This window comes from Ruditapes philippinarum, unplaced genomic scaffold (assembly GCF_026571515.1).
Source record: "Ruditapes philippinarum isolate M1 unplaced genomic scaffold, ASM2657151v2 ctg1901_1_1_1_1, whole genome shotgun sequence".
Taxonomy (NCBI): domain Eukaryota; kingdom Metazoa; phylum Mollusca; class Bivalvia; order Venerida; family Veneridae; genus Ruditapes; species Ruditapes philippinarum.
Genome location: NW_026865272.1, coordinates 92,458 through 115,736, shown reverse-complemented (window position 1 = coordinate 115,736; position 23,279 = coordinate 92,458). Strand labels below are relative to the sequence as shown.

At 33.1% G+C, this 23,279-nt stretch overlaps 1 protein-coding gene across 1 annotated transcript; it reads right to left on the bottom strand.

Annotated features, from left to right (window-relative positions):
• Positions 1–903: 903 nt before the first annotated feature.
• LOC132728462 (uncharacterized) lies at positions 904–21,742 on the bottom strand. Its single transcript, XM_060714108.1, has 3 exons — positions 21,689–21,742; positions 20,792–21,115; positions 904–2,958 (listed from the first exon to the last, which is right to left on the bottom strand). Exons 2-3 carry the CDS (start codon positions 20,945–20,947, stop codon positions 1,054–1,056), a joined length of 2,061 nt encoding a protein of 686 aa, XP_060570091.1. The 5' UTR covers positions 20,948–21,115; positions 21,689–21,742; the 3' UTR covers positions 904–1,053.
• Between the last annotated feature and the right edge of the window lie 1,537 nt (positions 21,743–23,279).

Genomic DNA, 23,279 nt, shown 5'->3' with positions numbered 1-23,279 from the left:
TGGTTTTTGGTCTTGCTCTCTCCTTGTATAATGAATGGTTTGAATCATTTCTATGGTCTACATGACTATTACCATTTGATATCTTACTTGAACTGCATCTTAATGGTTTATGTTCTATAAAAGCGCTCACATCCTCAGCACTGCATCTAGTTGGTTTATCTGCATTTTCAGCATTCTTTTCATTAAAGCTGCAATGCACTGGTTTGTGCTCTATATATGCACTAATCTTTTCTTCTGCACTTAATGATGTTGCTGCTGGAATATCTTCAATGTCCTGGTTATGTTTACCCTCTATATGTTCAATAATTTTGCTTGCACTGCATCTCTGTTCACTTCCTCCATTACCCATACTGTAAACATTACAGCTACCTGACATAGATCTCTTGCTAAATTTATCATTTATTAACTGATCAACTTCTGGCTGCTCAGAATCTTCTGTCTGCCTATCAACTTCTGGCTGCTCATCATCTTCTGACTGCTTCTCTGATGCATCACTCTGAGCATCATTATCATTAAGACTGTTCTGGTGTTGTCTACCCTCTATATAATCAATAATTTCTCTTGCACTGCATCTCTGTCCAATTCCTCCATCTGCATTACTCCTTCTTGACATATATGTCTTGCTATGCATATCATTTGTTAACTGATCAGCTTCTGACTTCACCTCTGATGTATCACTCTGAGAATTATTATCATTAGCTCTGTTCTGGTGTTGTCTACCCTCTATATAACCAATAATTTCTCTTGCACTGCTTCCCTGTCTAATTTGTCCCTTTGCATTAAACTTATTAGTGATATAACTTGGCAAATGCTTTAGTCTGTAATTTTTCACTGTATATGAATTAATTCTTTCCACACTATCCTTAACATATCCCAGTGATTTTGGTCTTGGTATCCCAGGTTTGCTGGCTTTAAATTCATTACTATTTCTTCTTAAAGGTACCTTTTCAATGGTTGCCCTTGCAGGTGTTAAACCACACTTATGAGTGCTAGGACTTGGCGTTTTCATTCTTCTGTCAGTGTTCACTATATGAGTGTTAAGACTTGGCGTTTTCATTCTTCTGTCATGTTCACTATAGAAGAGTTAATTTTATTCACACCACCTGTAACATGTCCCCATGATTTTGGTCTTGGAATACTTGAATTGATCTTGTTTGCAACTGGCTGTTTTTCAGACAGAAAAGGGCCATCACCCTTTAAAATAGATTCCTCTGGTATTGATTTCCTTTTCTCACCTAAAATTACTTCATCTTTCCAGTTCTTACATCTGTGTATTTCTGATATATGAGCAATCACCACAAATAACTTGTTTTTCTGTTTTGCCTCCCTTACCTGTTCAACACTTTTCTTGCTGGATGTAAAACATACAGATGCATCTACATCATTGACATCAGTGCCATAATTCTCTTTCTCCAAAAGATTGCTAATTGTTGCAGCTGTCCTTTCTTTATCATTATCACTATCTATAACATCAAGCTTTGATACAAACTCAGCATTTGTCACAGGTTGTGACTTATGATCAGACTTATGAGAGCTAGGACTTGGTGTTTGCATTCGTCTGTCAATGTTCACTACAGGTGAGTTGATTTTATCCATTCTACCTATAACATGTCCCATTGATTTTGGTCTTAGAATACTCGGTGAACTGATCTTGTTTAAAGTTGGCTGTTTTTCAGAGAGACAAGATTCATCACTCTTAAAAAAAGTTTGCTCTGGTATCGATTCTCTTTTCTCTCTTGAAATTCCATTGTCTGTCGTTTTCTTGCATCTGCGTATTTCTGCCATAAGAGCATTCACCACTAATATCATGCCTTTCAGTTTTTCATCTCTAGAAAGTTTAGCTGATTCTGGTGTTGCCTCTTCAACATTTTTCTTCCTGGAAGTTTGACATACAGATGCAGGAGCTGGCCATTCATTCATTCTTGCTCTGTTTTCTTTCACGTGCTTGATGTTGCTTCTAATTAAGCTGCTAATTTTTTTTCCATCAGACCTCAAACCATCAATTGCTTTAGTTTGAACATCTCCTCCACCTTGGAAAGATTTCCTTCTATTCTTTACATACGAGTTTTCATAAACTTTTGTTGACTGTTGGTCGGTGGCAGATATCTTGGGTGCATCTGTCTTCACATCATGTGCTCTTTGTTTGAATTCCTCCTCAAGCTCATTTTCAGACTCTCGAGGAACAGCATTGCTATTCCCAATATTTCTATGTGCAACATCAATAGATTTATATATAAGTTTTGGTGAGTTCCCTTCAGTCATTTCAGTATCAAATTTATTGATGTGATGTTTGACAATCCCCTTTGGCATGTAAATTGGAATCCTTTTTCTAGTCCCATAACTATGTTTCTTTCCTCCAAAACGATTTACTAACTCACCAATATCCTTTCTTTCTACAGATGCAACCTGCGATTGCTGCTCAATCGTTTTAATTGGTTGAATAATATCCAGTTTACCTAGTTCATATCTACTTATTTTATCTCTTCTTATCCTTCTCAATCTAGCAGGATCATACTCATTTCTAATTGCTTTAATTCTCTCCTCTTCAAAAATTAAATTCACCCTGTCTACTCCTCTCCTTACTTTCCCCTGTATAAATTGTACAGGAACATTGATTTTATTAGCAATGTCCTCTATTGCAATGTCTTTCTTACATTTAGTACTGTCAACATCTGTTCCGACCTTTACCTTTCTTACCTTTTCCCCATGTTTACCATCCTCCATACATTTAAAGGCATTTATTCTATCACTCACTCTCACTCTCATCCCATCAGTATGATCTATTCCAGTACATTTCTCAGAAGCTTTACAGCTCTGTCTTACCTCATCTCTATGTTTCTCTGCCATCATTGCATTGATTTCATCTGCTCGCTTTAAGTACTGCTCTTGAATAGTTTTGATTTTGCTCTTACTATTCTCTGCAAGAGAATGAAGTTCATCACAATTTGATGTGGATTCCTGAAAAACATAAGTATATTAGGCTTTAGCAATATGAAATTTTCTTCTGTGATTCTAAATACATGTCATATGTGGACACACATCTATACATTTACTGAGTATGTGTTATTTTTCTAGATTCTTCTCTCCCGTCTCTTAACTCTACCTCATATCTACGCGAAACAACGCACTCTCGACCCCCCCCCCCTTTTAGGCCTCAAATTGTGAAAAAATGTCCTATTTGGGTCCAAAAGATACATCAGGGGGTTGCCAGAAGGGGGATGTGCCCCTCTCTGTTTGGGGGGTTTGAAGGGGGCGTTAGTCCCCCTCATCGCCAAGAAAATTTTGGACTTGTGAGAGGCTACAAATGACCCCAGGTCGATCATAAGGTAACATGTAACCAACGCTGAAAAGCCTTTGACTCTATCTCAATCTCTTGAGAAGTTGCAGCACTTTGAAATAAATTTTGATGGAAAAAATCAAGGCAAAATAGTGATTTTTGGCAATTTTGAGATGTCCCCTCGTTGCCATGGTAACAGGAAATTTAAGACTGAGCATGTCGTTACAAAGGCAATGGTCCAGTCAAGATTTTAAAGTTACCTCTGCAGAACAAACACCTCTACAACAACATTATAATTTATGTCCTAAAGTAAGACTTTACAATAAACCTCTGTAGAGCAATCACCTCTCTACAACAACATTTTCATTACTTTCCCAAAGTAAGACTATAAATTAAATGTAATCCCTGCAATCACCTTTTTAAAACAACATTTTATTATCATTTTTCCTACATTTCTCAAGGGATTTTGTTCAAACTTCCATAGAAGCTTTGTCATTAAGTGCCAAATGACCTTGACCTTGACCCTACAGGACCCAAAAGCAGGCAGATGAGCTGGCAGGCATGCAACAACCTAGATAGTTTCTGTTTTATAACTAAATAAAGTTTGTTGTGATTAAAAGGATATATTACACTAATAATTTAATTTAATGGAAAAAAGGGCCATAATAAGGTAAAAACTTATCCCATCACAAAACCCCAACAATAGGCATCAGTGCACTTGAAGACAAAGAATCTGTGAAAGTTTAAACAAAATCCCTTGAGAAATGTAGAAGGAGTTGGGAACAGAAGAAATTGTTCACTATATACTCTACATAAGGAAGAAAAACAAAGGGCCATAATTTAGGTCAAAATTTATCCAATCACAAAAACCCAACAAAAATCATCAGGGCACTTGATGACAAAGCTTCTGGGAAAGTTTGAACTAAATCCCTTTAGAAATGTAGGAGTTGCACAATAGAAGAAATTGCTCACTATATACTCTATATAAGGGAAAAAAACAGAGGGCCATAATTAGGTAAAAAATTATTCAATCACAAAACCCGACAATAAGCACAAGGGCACTTGACAATAGGGCACTTGATGACAAAGCTTCTATGATTTAAGTTTGAACAAAATCCCTTGAGAAATGTAGGAGGTGTTGCGCACAGAAGAAATTGTTCACTATATATTCTATATAAGGAAAAAAAACAAAGGGTCATAATTAGGTCAAATATTATCTAATCACAAAACCCTGACAATATGCACAAGGGCACTTGATGTCAAAGCTTCTGTGAAAGTTTGGTCAAAATCCGTTGAAAAATGTAGGAGGAATTGCACACAGAAGAAATTGTTTACGCCCGCCCACCCGCCTGCCGATCCAACCGCCCGCCCGCTGACATACCTCAATCTAATAACCAGTTTTTTCCTTCGGAAAACATTGTTAACTAAGGTCACTAGTCCTCTGTTTTGATAAACAACAAATAGAGGGCATAGATATCATAAACAGACATTTTAAAGCAGCATGCCTCCAGATTAATGATAATTTTCATGAAAATTTAAAAAATGTCTTTAAAGTATAATTTTGATATTGTTAAGGGAACATAGAAAGTAATTTACATATGGCAACAAAACTTACAATCAGTATAAATTACTGGAAAAAGGTCAAAATATGCAAAAACAGCCTTTACTGTTAAAGTAACACAGAAGAAACATGGTGATATATATGTTACATAGTAGCAAACTAATATTTTTGCATATAAATGCATTATTGTATATTACGTATATGTGTATTTCTCACATAGCCATGTTTATATCTAAAATGTTGGTTTTTTCATATAATTATTTTTGTTTTCAATTTTTTTGTGAATATTGTTTTAATTAATACAACAAGAGCTGTCACAGGAGACAGCGAAGCTCAACTAATAAAATACTGGACACAGTAAAAAGACAAAACTATGAAAGAAAAATCAATTATGTATAATTAGATAGATAGATAGATAGATTTATTTCGGCATAAAGGTAAACATGTTACATGATAAACAAACACAATATAGATAAAACAATTACAAACTAGACCTATCACTGAAGGTGATTAATACCCCCACCAGCAACTTTTTGAAAAAAAAAAGTAGTCTGAAGAAAACTTTCAACACAAACTATCAACTGTGTACAAAGAAATATTTCAATTAATTGTAATCCCAACTGGGTCTCCAAATAAGCTTGCTTTTCACAAAGTTTGATTACAATATCTCATTCCTAACTCTAGTTATTGTCCGGTAACCATTTTTCTATTTTTAGGAATGGTGACCTTGACCTTGACCCCAGGGGGTCCAAATGCAATACCAACCCAGGTCTTCATATAAGCTTGCTATACACCAAGTTTGATAACAATATCTCATTCCTAACTCTAGTTATTGTCCGGAAACCATTTTTCTATTTTTAGTAATGTTGACCTTGACCCCAGGGGGCCAAAAACAATACCAACCCAGGTCTTCATAAAAGCTTGCTATACACCAAGTTTGATTAAGTTTGATTACAATATCTCATTCCTATCTCAAGTTATTGTCCGGAAACCATTTTTCTATTTTTAGTAACGGTGACCTTGACCATGACCCCAGGGGGTCCAAATGCAATACCAACCCAGGTCTTTATATAAGCTTGCTATACACCAAGTTTGATAACAATATCTCATTCCTAACTCTAGTTATTGTCCGGAAACAATTTTTCTATTTTTAGTAACAGTGACCTTGACCTTGACCCCAGGGGGTCCAAATACAATACCAACCCAGGTCTTCATATAAGCTTGCTATATACCAAGTTTGATTACAATATCTCATTCCTTACTCAAGTTATTGTCCGGAAACCATTTTTCTATTTTTAGTAACCATGACCTTGATCTTGACCCCAGGGGGCCTAAATGCAATACCAACCCAGGTCTTCATATAAGCTTGCTATACGCAAAGTTTGATAATAATATCTCATTCCTAACTCTAGTTATTGTCCGGAAACCATTTTTCTATTTTTAGTAACGGTGACCTTGACCTTGACCCCAGGGGGTCCAAATGCAATACCAACCAGAGTTTCCACATAAGGTTGCTATATACCAAGTTTGATTACAATACCTCGTTCCAAACTCTAGTTATCGTCTGGAAACCATGATGTGGACCGACCGACGGACGGACCGACCGACCGACCGACCAACCGACCGACAAGCTGACTCCTATATACCCCCCCTAAACTTCGTTTGTGGGGGTATAATAAATGAATAAATAAATAAATGAATAAATACTATATTATGTCAACCATGACATGTTCCCAAAACCAAGGATAACACATAAAAGAGCAAGCTCTTATTTCCATTGTGGTCCTTAGCATTTGGTGGCATGACATAGAGAGGTATTTCATAAAAGAAAAAAAAAATATCACAAATTATAAGATAAATCACATTAATGAAGGATATCATTTAAAATTATCACAATTTAAGATTGTACATGTAAGATAATGTAAATAAAAAGTCAGTATCACATTAAGAAATAATTATGTGCATATTAAGAAAAGATTACATTAAAAAAAATCATCACAGTAGTTATGAGTATGTAGGGAAAGAACATGCCATAAGATTAGGCTATTCAAAAAAAGATAAAGTTATTAAAGTCTTAATAAAAAATTTAAAACAAATTTCAAAAAATGAAACAGTAAACCTAATCCAAAAAATAATTCAATAAGAAAAATGAAAACATAAAATTTTCTTGCAAGAAATTTTAAGAAAAACACTTACATGCTACTTAAAAAGTGCATGCTTCTAAAAAAGTGACTTTTGATGGCTACCTTAAAACGATGAAATTTGTTAATTTCAGTTATACAAGTTGGAAGACTGTTCCATAGTTTAGCACCAATAAAACTAAAAGACTTTGACCCGGAACCTTTAACCTTAGGAAGACAATACCCTCCTTTTTTGCTCAGTCTGGTGCAATAAGAATGCATAGATTCCTGAGAAACAAAATAATCACTTAAGTACTCTGGGGCCCATGATTTGGTTTTTAACCTTAAAAACGTGACATAACATGATTTGTTCAACTCTTTTACAAACTGGTAACCAATTAAGGGATTTAAAATGGGAAGGGCCAATATGAACTTTGGAATCAAGGTTTAGAAAAAATCTCATCATTTTATTTTGTGTTGTCTGTAATTTATTTTTCAAGACCTGAGTTAAACCATTATACCAGACACAGCAGGCATAGTTAAAGTGGCACTGAATTAATGAATTGACAAGCAGTTTTTTGGTATGCTGTGTAAGGAAATTTTTCTTACGGTAAAGGAACTTTAACCTGGCGTTAGCCTTCTGAATTACTGAGTCTGCCATGTAATCAAAGGACAGGTACTGATCAATAGTAACCCCAAGATATTTGATGGATGTGGATGCTTCTATTGCAGTGCCATTACTATTTATGTTAAATTTGGAATGTGACCTGAGTTTCTGTTGAGACCCAAACACAATGGACTCAGTTTTACCTAAGTGCAACGATAACTTATTATCAATTAACCATTGACTTACTGAGGGCAAATCTTCAGATTCAGAAATTTCCACCTCAGAGATAATTTTTCCAGAAACAAGTATTCCAGAGTCATCAGCATATAGCAATAGTCTATTTTTACTACTGCTGACATGTCATTGACGTAAATTAAAAAGAGGAGGGGCCCAAGGATTGAACCCTGGGGAACACAACATGTTATACTTGAAGTGGAAGAAAAACTACCTGACACATCAACAAGCTGTTGCCTCTCAGAAAGATACAATGTATGACCTAAACCACCTTATGATGTCATCACCTAGACCAGAAGCTTGAAGCTTCATTTAGAGAATGGAATGGTCAACAGTGTCAAAGGCTTTCTGTAAGTCTAACAGAGCCATACCTTCCACATTACCCTTATCAATTTCATGCCTTATGTAGTCTGTCATGTAAATGAGACAAGTATCAGTGGAGAAACCATTTCTAAAACCAGATTGGAATTTATACAACAGCTTATTTTCTTTAAAATATGTTTCAACTTGGTCATAAACTACCTTTTCAAGTATCTTGGAAACTACATTTAAAATTGACACAGGCCTGTAGTTACCTACAGAAAGTTTATCATTCTTTTTAAAAAGGGGGACAACTCTAGCAGTCTTAAGATCATCAGGAACTACACCTTGGATAAGAGACAAGTTGACAATGTGGGTTATAGGACCTGCAATTATAGGTGACCCATCCCTGACAAACCGGGAAGGTATACCATCTAAGCCAGTGGCTTTGCTAGCACTTAGTGAATTTAAGTATTTAAAAACTTTGCTTTCACACAAAAGAGAAAAAGAAAAACTATTAGGATAAACACCTCTTTCCGCATAAAATGAGTTTACAGTAACCTGACCAAATCTGTTTACACAATTAGGAAGTTTTTCAACAAGTTTACAAGCAACAGTTGTATAGAAATTGTTAAAAGTCTCAGAAACAAGTTTCTTATCAAAACAAACCTTTTCATCAATTTTTAAACAAATATTAGAACTAGATGAAGAAGATCCTTTCTTTGGTGGCAGCCCAAGATTTTTGAGAGATTTCCATAAAGATTTAGAATCATTTTTGTTCTCCTCAAGTTGACTAGTAAAATAATTTGATTTTGCAGAGTGAACTTAATACTGCACCTTATTTCTGAGACCTTGAAACAAATTAAAATTGTCCAATGTTCTGTTACTTTTATAAATTTTAAAAGCTGTATATCTATCACTGATAGCCTGGCCCCATGTTCACAAAGATTTAAGGATCAGGATCAAGATCAGGATCAAATTTAAAAACTCAAATATTCTCCATTATTTATTCTCTTAGATTGAATTTTCAGTATTAACTTGATAAAACTGGACTTGAAATACCACATAGCACGTTTATGAAATTTTAGAATGAATTTATTGTGATTTTTACAAGAAATAGGTATTTTACAGTTGATCCAAATTTTGATCTTGATCCTAAAATTGATCCTCATTTTGATCCGTTTATTTTTGCATTTGTTCTCTTATTTGTTGATTTTATCCCATAATTGGATGGTTTTTTGCAAATAAGCAATTATATATATTTTGAATATGTTCCATTTAATTCTAGCATAACACTGTCAGTTTTAGTTTTATAAAACAATGAATATAAAATCAGGATCAACTGATCCTGATCCTGATATTTTCTTTGTGAACACGTGGGCCTGAAGAGTTAATCCAAGGTTCTGTTCTTTGTTTCAACCTAGTTTGTTTCACTCAGGAGCAATATTGTTTATTACTGATAAGAAAATTTCTTTAAACCTGTCTCATGCTTCATTCAAATTGATTCACTAAGTAATACGGATTCCAATCAGTAGATAATAGACTAGCTTGAAAGTCTTCCTTATTATACTTTTTTAAAGATCTTAGAGTAACATTATTGTGAGAACCAATAAAAGATTTAGAGAGCTTCCTTGTACAGTAAATCATGTTATGATCACTAAATGAAGTATTTATAACACCTGATTGAGAAATTTTATCATGGTCAGATACTAAAATTAAATCAATAGTTGTTGAACTTGTAGAACAAATTCTTGTAGGTTCACTTATTAACTGATTAATATGAAACATATGAATAAATGATTTAAAACACTTTAAAAGAGGATAAGACTTGTCACTAGACACATCTGTATTAAAATCACCAAGTAATAATGTTTCATATTCTAACAAGAGCACCGCTAGGCGGAGCATTATATGCCCGAAAGTACTCTTTTTTTTTAGTGAGGAAGACATTGGAATTAAACACAGTATTACTTCCTTCAAAAAGCAATCCTCCTTTATAGCTGAAGAACATTCATGTATATATGCAGTTGCTGTTTTCAAAGCACCACCATCAAGTTGTTATCTTGTAAGTAAAAATGCTAAAACGGATGGACACCAAGACGTCAGGGGTATAAAGCTGTTAATCCTATAAAATTTTACAGCTGTAGTTCGATTAATACTTGAGTTATTGAGTGAAAACTGTTTCCAGTTTAAAGGTGATAGTCATCCCTTGATCTTTGACCTTGTGACCCCAAAATCAATAGCGGTCTTCTACCCAATATGAACAATCATCCTATGAAGTTTGAATACTGTGGGTCAAATGGAACTTAGGTTATGCTCCAGAAACCAATTTCAGTATAAAGCTAATAGTGACCTTGACCTTTGGCCTTGTGACCCAAAATCAATAGGGGTCTTCTACCCAATATGGACAATCATCCTATGAAGTTTGAAAACTGTGGGTCAAATGGAACTTGAGTTATGCTTCGGAAACCATTTTACGTATTTAGCTAATAGTGACCTTGACCTTTAACCTTGTGACCCCAAAATCAATAGGGGTCTTCTACCCAATATGGACAATCATCCTATGAAGTTTGAATACTGTGGGCCAAATGGAACTTAAGTTATGCTCCGGAAACCATTTTCAGTATTTAGCTAATAGTGACCTTGACCTTTGACCTTGTGACCCCAAAATCAATAGGGGTCTTCTACCCAATATGGGCAATCATCCTATGCAGTTTGAATACCGTGGACCAAATGGAACTTAAGTTATGGTCCGGAAACCATTTTCAGTATTAAGCTAATAGTGACCTTTGACCTTGTGACCCTAAAATCAATAGGGGTCTTCTTCCCCATATGGACACTCATCCTATGAAGTTTGAATACTGTGGGTCAAATGGAACTTAAGTTATGCTCCGGAAACCATTTTCAGTATTAAGCTAATAGTGACCTTGACCTTTGACCTTGTGACCCCAAAATCAATAGGGGTCTTCTATCCAATATGGGCAATCATCCTTTGAAGTTTGAATACTGTGGGTCAAATAGAACTTAAGTTATGCTCCGGAAACCATTTTTCAGTATTTAGCTAATAGTGACCTTGACCTTTGACCTTGTGACCCCAAAATCAATAGGGGTCTTCTACCCAATATGGGCAATCATCCTATGAAGTTTGAATACTGTGGGCCAAATGGAACTTAAGTTATGCTCCGGAAACCAAATTGCTAACAGACGGACGGACGGACGTACGTACGGACGGACGGACGGACGGACAGACGGACGCCAGGGGGTATAACATAATATGCCCGAAATTCTTTCGGGCATATAAAAAGGCATTGTTAATAGAGCACACTGAGTCTAAAATAGAATAAAATGTTTGCTGTGATAATACACCACATAAAATAGGTTTTGATTTAGGTAAAATCAGTTCAATCCAGGTTGCTTCAAGTTCTGTATGAGATAGATCACTCCGGTTGTTGAACGACAAATCTTTCCTTATGTAAATACATACACCACCACCATGCCTGTTGCGATCTTTTCGTTGTACACAATAATTTTCAATATAAATTTCAGAAATTATAGTAAAAAATAACATTTGTTAACATAAATTCCAAGTTCAAGGGGGAAAAATTCTGGAAAAAGACATGCTAAAGTTATGAACCTTGTCACACAACATGTGTGTAATGATAAGAAATATATATTTGAAGTTTGAAGTAGATACCTTAAAAAGTAAAGAAGCTATAATATTTCTTAAAGAAAATCCTAACTTAAGTTCAAAGGGAAATAAATAAGAGTTATGAACCTTATCACATAAGATGTAATTGATCATAAGGAATAAGTATTTGAAGTTTGAGGTAGATACCTTTAAAACTAAAGAAGTTATAGTAAAAAATAACATTTTTCAAGTAAAAAAATCTAAGTTTATGGGGAGTAATTGGGAGTTTATGCAATATTGGTGCTAGATTTATGAACCTTGTTAATTAACATGTCATTAATGATAAGGAACAAATATTTGAAGTATGAAGTTGATCCCTTACGAAATAAATAAGTAACAGTAACAAAGGAAAATTCTAAGTTCAAGGGGAGATAAATCTGAAAATACTGGTGCTAGAGTTATGAACCTTGTCACATAAGATGTGGTTGATGATAAGGAACATATATTTGAAGTTGATACCTTAAGAAATTGAAAAAGTTATCGTGAACAATGTTTCTCTGCACCAAAACTTTAATCTGAAATCTGGACACGGACACCGACGCTGACACCGGGGCGAGTAGGACAGCTCTCAATATACTATGATAGTCGAGCTAAAAAACTAAAACATTTTTATTTTCAAAAAGATCAATCTTTAAACTGATAATTGTCCATTGTATACATGAAAGTTGTTACATAAACAAAATAGGTGTTTTGAAATATACTGCAAAATAGTCTTTAAATGCACATAACATGTAATTTATTACTTGAATCTTGAATCTTTTTACCTTTCTTAGAGTCTTACATTTTTCTCAAGCTTGATTTTCTTGAAATATTTTGGCTCACCTGGAGGCATGCAGCTTTTAATTTAAAGACTTAATTTAAAAAATCTTCAAAACTATAATCTAATTATCTTGCTTCTTTAACTTTTTACACAATCAGCACTATTTTCTTGACAGGTGATAAGCATCCCCACTATAACAACATTGTTAAACACATGTTTACCCTTTCTACAGAATGTAAAATTTAATCATTTCTAAGGCTTATTGTGCCTTTAACTATAAGTCTACAATTAAATTCATCAAGGTAATTCCAAACAAACAAACAAACCAATATATAAAAAAAGAACATTAATGTGTGTTTTTTTTGTTTTGTTTTTTATTCATGGAAATAAATTCTACATAATTATAGAAGTTTTATAACATTTTCAATAAATGCTATATAATAGTTTCTGTTTTGTTCAATATTTACCTCTCTTGCTAAAAATGGCGGCCATTTTGGGGCTCAATATTCTATAAAATACAATTGATAAAATATAAAATCAAAGCACTGAATGTACTGATGGGGAGGCTATGAGAGAATGTTTCAGACTTATAGTTTCTTTTCTTTTTGCTTAAAATATGCTACCAAAATAAAAAGATATGCACATTGCGCTATTTATCCTTACTGTTGTGTTCAACCATTCATATATATGGTTAATGAGGTTGACTATTCATTTTGTTAATATTCCAGAACATTTAATTAAGGTCTACATTCGGACTGTTAATCATGCAAATTTTGAAAAACCTAAACTGTCAATAATAAAATGACATACCAGCAAGTATGACGACTGTTCATTATCAGATAACAATAACATTTTACAACTGACGGTTCCTTATCAAAAATATTCTAGGACTGTTCATCATAAATATTTTATGTCATTTTAATATTATTGAATGATAATAACAACTGCAGTGATGCAACATTTTTATTGAACATAAAAATTATGCACGTTTAGATGTACCATAATTGAGATCAATAAGATACTGTCTTGTGATGAGTATTAACATTCATGCTCTACGGACAGAAGGTTGTCTTCTTCAGAAGCAAATCTCGAATAAAATCACGTTTCAGAAAATTAATCCATTTCATTACTGACGGCGTCGATAATATTAAAGCTAAATATTTCTTGAAAAAATACATCTCTGCAAAAAGCTTATTCAAAACTGAATCAACCTAAGTGAAAATTGATCAGGAAGTTATATCTTCTTTTTTTACCGCCAACACTCAACACTCACCAACTTATGGTAGTTAATCGATAGATTCTACGTGTATTTTTTAAACCTCACTAGCTTGAAATATATACTGCGGAAAAAATCTGTTGTTAACAGGGTGTGCGGTTATTACGTAGGGTTTTCCCTGTCGACCATTTCCCGCAAATAGATGAGAACATCGAAGCCGTCAGTGCTATGAATGGTGTTATAAATGGCGTGTTTTGGAAGTTTTTGTTGAAAAACTTCTCCAAATACCTCCAGAGGTGTGCACGTCGCGGAGAAGGCACACGGAAGGTCATAGTCAAGTCATCATTAAGTACAGAGGTGATTGGTTGACCCGTCGTGACTTACTCTGGAGGTTTGGCGCTAATAGATGCCGTTTTTGTTGTCGTCAGTCAGAAAGTTTGATGCCTTGCCGGTTTGTCGTCTCCTTTTACCACCAAAAAGAACGAAGAATGGGCCTTCCAGGAAGAATCTGCTTGAAAAAGACGTCCCAGATGCTATAATCTCGGACATATGGTTATTCCGGCGCCGGAGTTTAAATAAACTTAAAACACACACACTTTTGTTGAAAACAAACAACATCACATTTTCTGTAGTAATTTTTCAAGTGTTGTAAAATGAATAAGAAGTAAATTCCTCTTATGCCCGCCCATTATTTTAGTAGAACACAACCATAAAAGTTCTTTTTTATTTATTTTTCAAATAAACATTTATCACTTCAGCGCGAGCAACAAAATATCGGTTTCAAATAAAGTTTCGTAAAGATATGTTAATGACTTCCCGATGCTCGACTGTAAGTAATTTGGATATGTATGCGGTTTTTTTTGTTTTTTTTTTGTTTTTGTTTTTTAATTAAGCTTCTTATTCTTTAATATTTTTTTATGTATCTCATAATCTGTATTGAAAATTTGAATTTTATTACAAATGGACTATCAAATTATGATGTATGCCCCTAGAATTGAATAAATCTTTCTAATTACACAATACGGGTCATTTACTGATCTTGCGTCTTTCTCTGAAATACTTATTTCCTTGTTAAACATATTTGACCAATATTTCTGTCAATTCAACTGTTCACTTTACTTCCGATTTTGTTGTAGACGGAAACACATGTTTCTATTTGTGTTTTCTAATCAATTCGAATCTATAATCAGTTTAATGGGTATCACCACGGGTAAACGACTACTAGGTACTTTGGTCATGTTTTTGTACCACAAATATTTGAATGTTTCTATTGGGATTAAAATGAGCATAGTTAACTAAACAACTGTTTGTATAAATTCCTGACCTGTCTAATTCTAATTATGAGATTAGTGAATATATAAGACTTTCACTACAAAATATTCCTAAACAAAAGAGCACATGTTTAAAATTTATTCCTATACAAATAAAAGATCAGAGTAAGGGATCTGTCAATTACCAAAGAATACTTTTATGTTAAAAGTTTGATTAATGAACAGTTACTGTAAGATGAAAAATAAGTTGCATTTTTTATTTTGCTAATATAAAATGTAATATTGTGCTGGTTATTTTGTCGGAGGTCCTTAGGGGTTTTGTGTTAATAGTTTTTTTTCGGCGATAATGGTTAAAGAATAAAATGTTTTTAAACTATATGTTCATCACCATCAGTGAATTTTTTAGTTAAATGTATGCAAAATATTTACTAAACAGCTATATGATTTAGCGGTTTCATGAGCGTTTTCCGCGTACAGCCTCCTGGGGTGTACAAATAAGTTAGTTTTCACTTTAGTTATCACGCAAGCATGATCCATGTCTCTGATGTAAGCGACAGTTTACAATTATTTGTCTTTAAAAAAATATTAAGGACTATTAATAGTTTATAACAACAAAAGCACATGCATGATATTGAGAATACGTAGTTGCAACGTTTAGTTAATGACCCATCATAAACAGTTGGTCGCTGCGTAGTAATTGGAAAAATTGTTATCAAAATAATAAAGAATATTTGCCCCTGAATTAAAAGCATTTACTTATAAATTTTCATTTATGCTTTTTGTTTAAAAAATATGGATAAAGTTATTATTTTGAAGGGTTTTCATACCAGAACTATTTAATACAGACGTACGTAATATGCCTAAACCTGATTACCGCGGCAGTTCCATGTACGTACGTCACGGAGTAGTGATTTAAACAAAAATCAAGAATTTTTCAGAGAATTATTATCTTTACAAATTGCAGATATGAAATTAAAAGAATGAAAATATTTTTCATATTGTAAATGTCTGTGATGAGTGATGAGTCAGCTTAGAAGAAAAATCAAAAGTACTATTTTTTGACCTGATTACCGTGGCAGGTCATGACGTCACGGAGTAGTGATTTAAACAAAAAATGCAAGAATTTTTCAGAGAAATTATTATCTTTACAAATTGCAGATATGAAATTAAAGAATGAAAATATTTTCAATATTGTAAATGTTCTGTGATGAGTGATTGAGTCAGCTTAGAAAAAATCAAGGTACTATTTTTTGACCTGATTACCGCGGCAGTAAGATTTGACAGACAGTTATTAACATTGGGTCGGCATAGCCTCCCCAAAAAATAGTATATAAATAGCTGATTTACATGAATTATCTGATTCTTTTAATATATGAAACAAAATATTAATGTATCATAGTTTGGGGACATTTCTGTTGAAAATGTGTCAGAGTTAAAATGTATATTACAGTCATATACATGTACAGTGCGCTAACTAGAGTGCAGGTATCAGTAACCCGCACTCAAGAGTATAGTAAGTACACCCATTGATTGGCTCATTTTTTCTGGGGATTACTTATTGTGATGGCAGAGAAAGGGGTATCTAGAGAAATATCATATTCAGATGCTTGTTCATTGGTTACTTTTTTCTCAATTTTATATTGTGACAACAGGGAACGTGTTTTTATTTTTGCTTATCATACAAAACAGCAACAAAATGTAAATGATTTTTTAATCAGTTTTCATGAAGATGATCAATAATTATGAGAGAGATGACACCTTCCGCAAAATGAGTTCACCATGGGGATGAAATACCGGGTAATAATGCTATAGTGAACAGCATCTATCAATACCTAAGTCAGATGCAACAGGGTATCAATGGAAACAGAATCAAAGGATCAAATTAAAACCAAACCACGAGCAACAAATAGAGAAGCAACTCATTATTACCGGAAGTCCATCAACATACCACAATGTCATGATAGTCTGTATAAAGGGAAATACTTTAATAAATTTGTGTTGAATAAAATTATTGACTGCAGTAATGCTTTCTTGACTTCTAGACAAATGTCTTCAAACATAGCAAAAAGAGCAATCACCTGCCTATTCAAGTATACAAGTCAAGGGGAAAATTCCCCAATACAACTTTAGCGACAATTACACTACCACACATTTTAAGCTTAAAACCCTTAATTAAACCAAACTTACATGAAATCAATGCTATCTCTTTTAAACATTTAGTGAAATTGTTATTCATTATTTGATATTTTGTCTACATAAAGAACTGTTCATTAGTTTATTTTTTAAAATAATTTTTTCTTCCAGTATTTATTTGCCTAAGACATAATATGTAAGTGGAATCAACAAATAAACTTCGGCTGGTATTGCATGTTGTTTTATTGCATTATTTTTCAGTCACTTTATTAACAGAAATCTCAGGCAAGTATTTTATATTGTATTGACACCCTACAATAATGCAATTTCATATCCCTAATAAAAGATTTACTATTTTCAAACTGAGTTAGAGTTTGCTGACAGCAGCGATACAAGCAAGGAAAATATAACTGCAAAAAAAAAAAAAAAAAACAAAAAAAAAAAAAAAAAAAAAAAAAAAAAAAAAAAAAAAAAAAAACATATAACCCCCGGTAACCGTACTGGTACTGCAGTGATTTTGCAAGTACTGGTACTGATACTGAATTACTCTCACCAAATTTTGCTACTACTGCAAACTGTCTTAAAAAGTGGTACTGCTACTGCATTGCAATGCAGTACTTTTGGGTTTGCTAAAAATAGCATCAATTTTTCTCATAAAATAAAGCTGTAAATAACATTATTTTATTTTTGTGAAAAAGTAAGTTATCTTAGTTTGAAGTTTGGATATAACACATTATGTAACAAGAGGGTCATGAGAGCTCCATATTGCTTAAATCAGAGTTTATACAAAGTTTTGTGCACTAATGCAGGGCTTTTTTTCACAGGTTGGGGAAGCAGCCCAGCCCTTAATTTTGGGGAAAAATTACACGGTATATTTGCAAAAGGGGAAGAAAAAACTTGATGTAAATTCAATTTTTGGGGAAAACTGTCTGATTTTAAAGAAATTTTCTTTGGGGAAGCAGCCCTATACTGGCCCCTGTTATAGAAGGTAAAAAGGCCTTGTAATGTTAGTGTTACATTATAGGCGCATCAATGAAAATGACGTTTTTTTATTGTTAACTGTTCTTATTTTTAATATGTGATAAATAGAATATTAAATTTGTGTAGATTCAATACTAAATTTATTGAGCTTGTTGATTAAAACAATATTATGCTTGCCAACATAATATGATTTTACTCACTTGTCTGATAAATTTCAGGGATTTTTTTGGCTTATTTTATAGCTGTTATTGGGTCATTTTCCCAACTGAAAATAGTATATTATTTTCCCAATCCACAGGAAAAAATTCCCAATTAAAAGTTACAAAATAAAAATATTGAATAAAAATTCTAAGATCTTTGAAAATCAGGGCTCCTTCACTGTAATAGTGCTTAAAATGTTTGAAGATGCCATCCTAGACAGTTATTGTTTGCATCCATTTAATCATTGTAAAATTTCAGTCATGCATTTTTTCCCAATTCTTAACAAAACACTGCTAAATTCCAATTCCATGTGGGTACGGGTTCATAGTTCGTCTATTTATTACAAACAGTTCTTCAATTCCTCATATAATCCACTGTTAAACATTATTATTGTTATAAGCAATGTTTAATATTTTTGGTTTTGATACAGTGTTATTTGGGTAGATAGTCGAGATATCAAATTTGTGAATGTTTGTAAATAGTATAAACTACATGTCCTGGTTTGGAAGATAAACTCGGTACGAAAATCAGTGTTTTGGGGGCATTATTTCATTTATTTGATTTATGTATTCTGATGAATCTCTGCATATATAATAAAACTTCACCTCGATTTTCCTCATGGTATCAACATATAAAAATAGTTATATTTAGAATACTAAATTGGGTAATTTTGAACGAGGCCTGGCGACAGAGGTACGCTAAAAAGGATATTTTTAACGCGCGCGAGTAGATAATTCCGGCTCTTTGTTTTTCTTCTTAAATGAGTAAGTTAAAACGTAAAATAACATGTTAAGACATTTTTTATTATTTCTTTCCTGTTGATTCATTTCAAATAAAAAATATTTGTTACCAAAATTGTTGAGCATTACGTTAGTATAATGAATATCTATGCACATGATAACACGATATTTATATGCAACGTACTATGTAACATATAAATCATTTTTACGTAAAAACACATGCATTATCATTTATTAATGTGTAACGAAATATGTAGTTAAAGAACTCGTGATTCAAATTTATTTTTTCTTAGCTTAACAGAGTGAAGAAGAAATTAATTTATTGGTATTCAACCTACACATTAACATATAAATGGAGCATTTAACATCAGTTGCAACAACTTTTACAAATTTCTCCATAACCCACCTCTAAAGATGGAGCAAATAGTGAATCAGCCTTTATTCTGAGAAGATAGCCAAGACAAAAGTGAGAGCTGATATTTTCATCAACACAAGAATGTATACACCAATATAACGTTCTGTCATGCGCATTATACCAAGGAGTATCAGAGTCAAATGTCATATAAAAGAAAGTATCCCTGGATTGCGGGGCTCCTCAAAAAATGACCATCTGACTCAAACAAACAAATAGGAATTACAACATAACAATATATTTTATAAGCAATTGCATTTGATAAAAACAAAAAAAATAAAACAGGAAAAAAGTCCTGTGTATATATATTATAAAATAATCTTACCAAACTGACAAGCACATTTATTCCAACCATAGGTTGTCGATTATTCCAGCGGATAGGTGATGTGACCATGCCGTGAGCTTGATTACGATTTAATGAAGTACGGCATTAAACTTTGCATTTAATTATAAAAAGCCTAGTTTATCAACCAGCCGAAGTTATCTCCCCAACCAGTATACATTTCAAGTTTAAAATATGATAAACAAGATCGACAAGAAAAGGCGGCATTCAATGAACGCAGCCCCCACCCGACCCAGCAACAAGCGCCAGCGGCAAGGAGCCCAGGAGGACCCCAAAGAAAAACAGGACAGGGCATAAGGCAGAGTACGGGCAGGCAAACCACTACATCAGAATACATAATTAGTAACTTATAAGGAAATAAAACAAAACAAATAAATGATTTAATATAAGGCCCATAATGTCAAAAGGCACAGGGGAAGGGGACATGAGACACGGGGAAGGGGGGGGGAATAAATAAAAACTAGGGACAAAGGGAAGATACTTACCGTAGACGAGAAACAACAAGAGACACGAGCAAAAGTGTCACCAAAACAGTATAAAACAACATAGACATACATCTGAGGAACACAGAGGGGCGCCGTATTATTAAGAACCATACCTGATAAATACTTTAAGTTTTGAGTCAAAATGTTGCGTTTTAAATAAAACAATACATTTTTCATTTTATACTGGAGTTGACTTCTATATTCACATTTACAAACATTAAGCATTTCATAATAGACATATAAAAGTCAAAATAGAGTTCACATCTTAAGTTATGTAATGCTTGAAAATGGAGGCTTTAGGTAATAGAGTAAAGATGTTATAGCCAAAGTTTAAGTTCGCAGACAGACACAACCAATAATGTACTCTTATCTATAATGAGGTATGCATAATAAAAACATGTAGAGACCAAAAAAATTAATTGGTTATATCATAACAGATATATACAGTTGTAAATGTATTACCTCAAAATCTTCAACTTTCTTCTTAAGCACTTTGTTCTCATTGACAACCTCTTGAACAAACTGTAATGTCTGTATATGTTTATTTGCCAACCTGTCCTCCACTTCAAACTTTTTCTCACGTGGAATTCTTTCGCCTGTGTTGTAGCAATTCTGCATCTTGGTATTTGATGTGTAATACGTACAGTACCAAATAATAGAGATGGATATTGTGCACGTAGAGGGTTTGTTACAGACGGTTGTAATACAGACAGAAGTCTGCACTTTAAACCAAACAGTCAATTATATAGTTTGTCAAGTCTTTTATCCGTAATAACTAATGTGTGTCTGAAATCACACAAAAATACATTATGCTAGTTACATTTTACAACATGTTATAAATTAAATAAAGTCATAGATAAAGGAATATATAATATACATCCTGATCCATACAAATGAATCTTCTCTTGATTTAATTTTATCTTATTAAATATCACTACCATTTACCTGAAATTTTTCAGAAAAGTTATAAAAATAATCATATTTATATATATCAATACGGTTATAGATCTATTAACTTATCTTGTAATATAAAAAAACATCTTAAAATCTGTATCCAACAATTCACACTAACAGTCTTGTATCTGACACTGATGATTCTTACTATGCCATAAGGGCCAGAAGTATCTATTATCTATATATTTGGCTATACGTGGGGGGGGGGGGCAGGGTTTGACCCCAAGCGTCTGCTGCGGTTCAATCACATTTGCAACTTACAAAACAAATAAATATATTCAGTTTAAATAAAATGACAACTAATTATCTTGTTTCAATCATGCTATAAAAATACATAGTAAGTTCAAAATACAAATTCAACGTCAAATGAACCATCAATCTGAATTAAAATCGAAAGTATCTTACATAGCAACTACTCGAAATCTTTCTCCATTCGTAAACAACTGAACCTAAGAACATTAAAGTGAATATGTATGACCCTGTAAAATAGTCCTGTCATATATACCCGGTATATATAAGTATTTAGAGAAAATCATAAATATACTATGTTTTAGAACAAAAAGTCAAATATATCTAAATTATTTCAGTAGTTTAGAAAATAAGAAAATAAAAAAAAAGCAAAAGAAATTTTATTTAAACTAACCATGCGCATTAATTTCCAACAGTAAAATTAAATAACTAACGAATGATATAAATTAACGCTGTCGTCTCGAATTTCCTCATTATTTAGTAAAAACACAAATTGTATTGTAATAGTTACAAATCAATATTATCATGCAATAAATAACGATATGCATGAAATACGTTACAAAAAGATAGTGTTTCCGGAATTTTGCACAAATAGATTAAAAAGTAGAATGTGCGTTGTTATGAAAGAATGCCTTTTCATAGCCATTTTAGGCCTAGTTTAGGAAATTTAGCATTGCTTAATGGGAAAAAATATTTGGTACCTTTTGAAACCTCTTTCATGCTCTTTTGGCATAATATTTTGGATTGTGCAAAATTCAACCAATGCAAATATCATTCAAAGCAAAAATACGTTTAAATTTGACAATGAAATGTGTGGAAACATCTGTCTGATACCATAAGTAAGTTGGAATGAACTCCAGTAAATTGGTCAGTTTTGATCAATATCGATCGTGTATTTCAGTTTGATTGGGAATTTTTTTTAAAGATCGGGAAAAAATAAGCATATTTTCCATTGGGGAATTGGTCTGATAATCTAACATATGGTGACACAAGGAAAAGGCATGGTTCATGGAAACAACAAAGTATCAAAATTACTAAGTTAACAAGAATAAACAGACATAATTAATATGTAAACTAATAACACATATTAATTTACATTAAAAGAAAATTGGTAAAAGATATTTAATTAAAGAACATATTAGGCAAATAATTTGATATAGGTTAAGGTCATTTAACAAATCACAAATTTTTGAGAAAAAGAGTAGAAAGAGAAGAAGACAAAAGTTTATGATTACTTAAGATGTTTGTTTGTGTGTGCCTAGACCAATGACTAATAATTTTAAGTTGGACATTACGAGAATCTCTTTGCGTTTGTATATAAGTGTAGACATATCCAAATAGTGATAGTGTTGAATTTGCAACCGTGTTCATACTGTTGATTAATGTGTTCTTTACCTGAAAAAGAAGTGTTGTGTGGTTTCTGTATCACCATATTATGCAAATTTAAGGAGGCCGACGACTATTTTTTTTTTTTTAGAAAATATATCCATTTAACATGCCATACAGTAGTGATACCCGCTATATATAGTCGTGTATGGTAGATTTGTGTTGTTGTTTTCCTGTCGCCGTATTTGAATTCGAACCTTCTTTATATCCCAATTGGGCTTGGATTTTAAAATAATGTTTTCAGAGCTGGGGCGTGTCGTTCTTCTAGAGAGTAAAGGTTCCAATCAGATAATGTTTGATGAACAAAAGAATATAAGAATCTTACACCGGCTGCCGGTACAGACCGGCCGGAATATCTAGC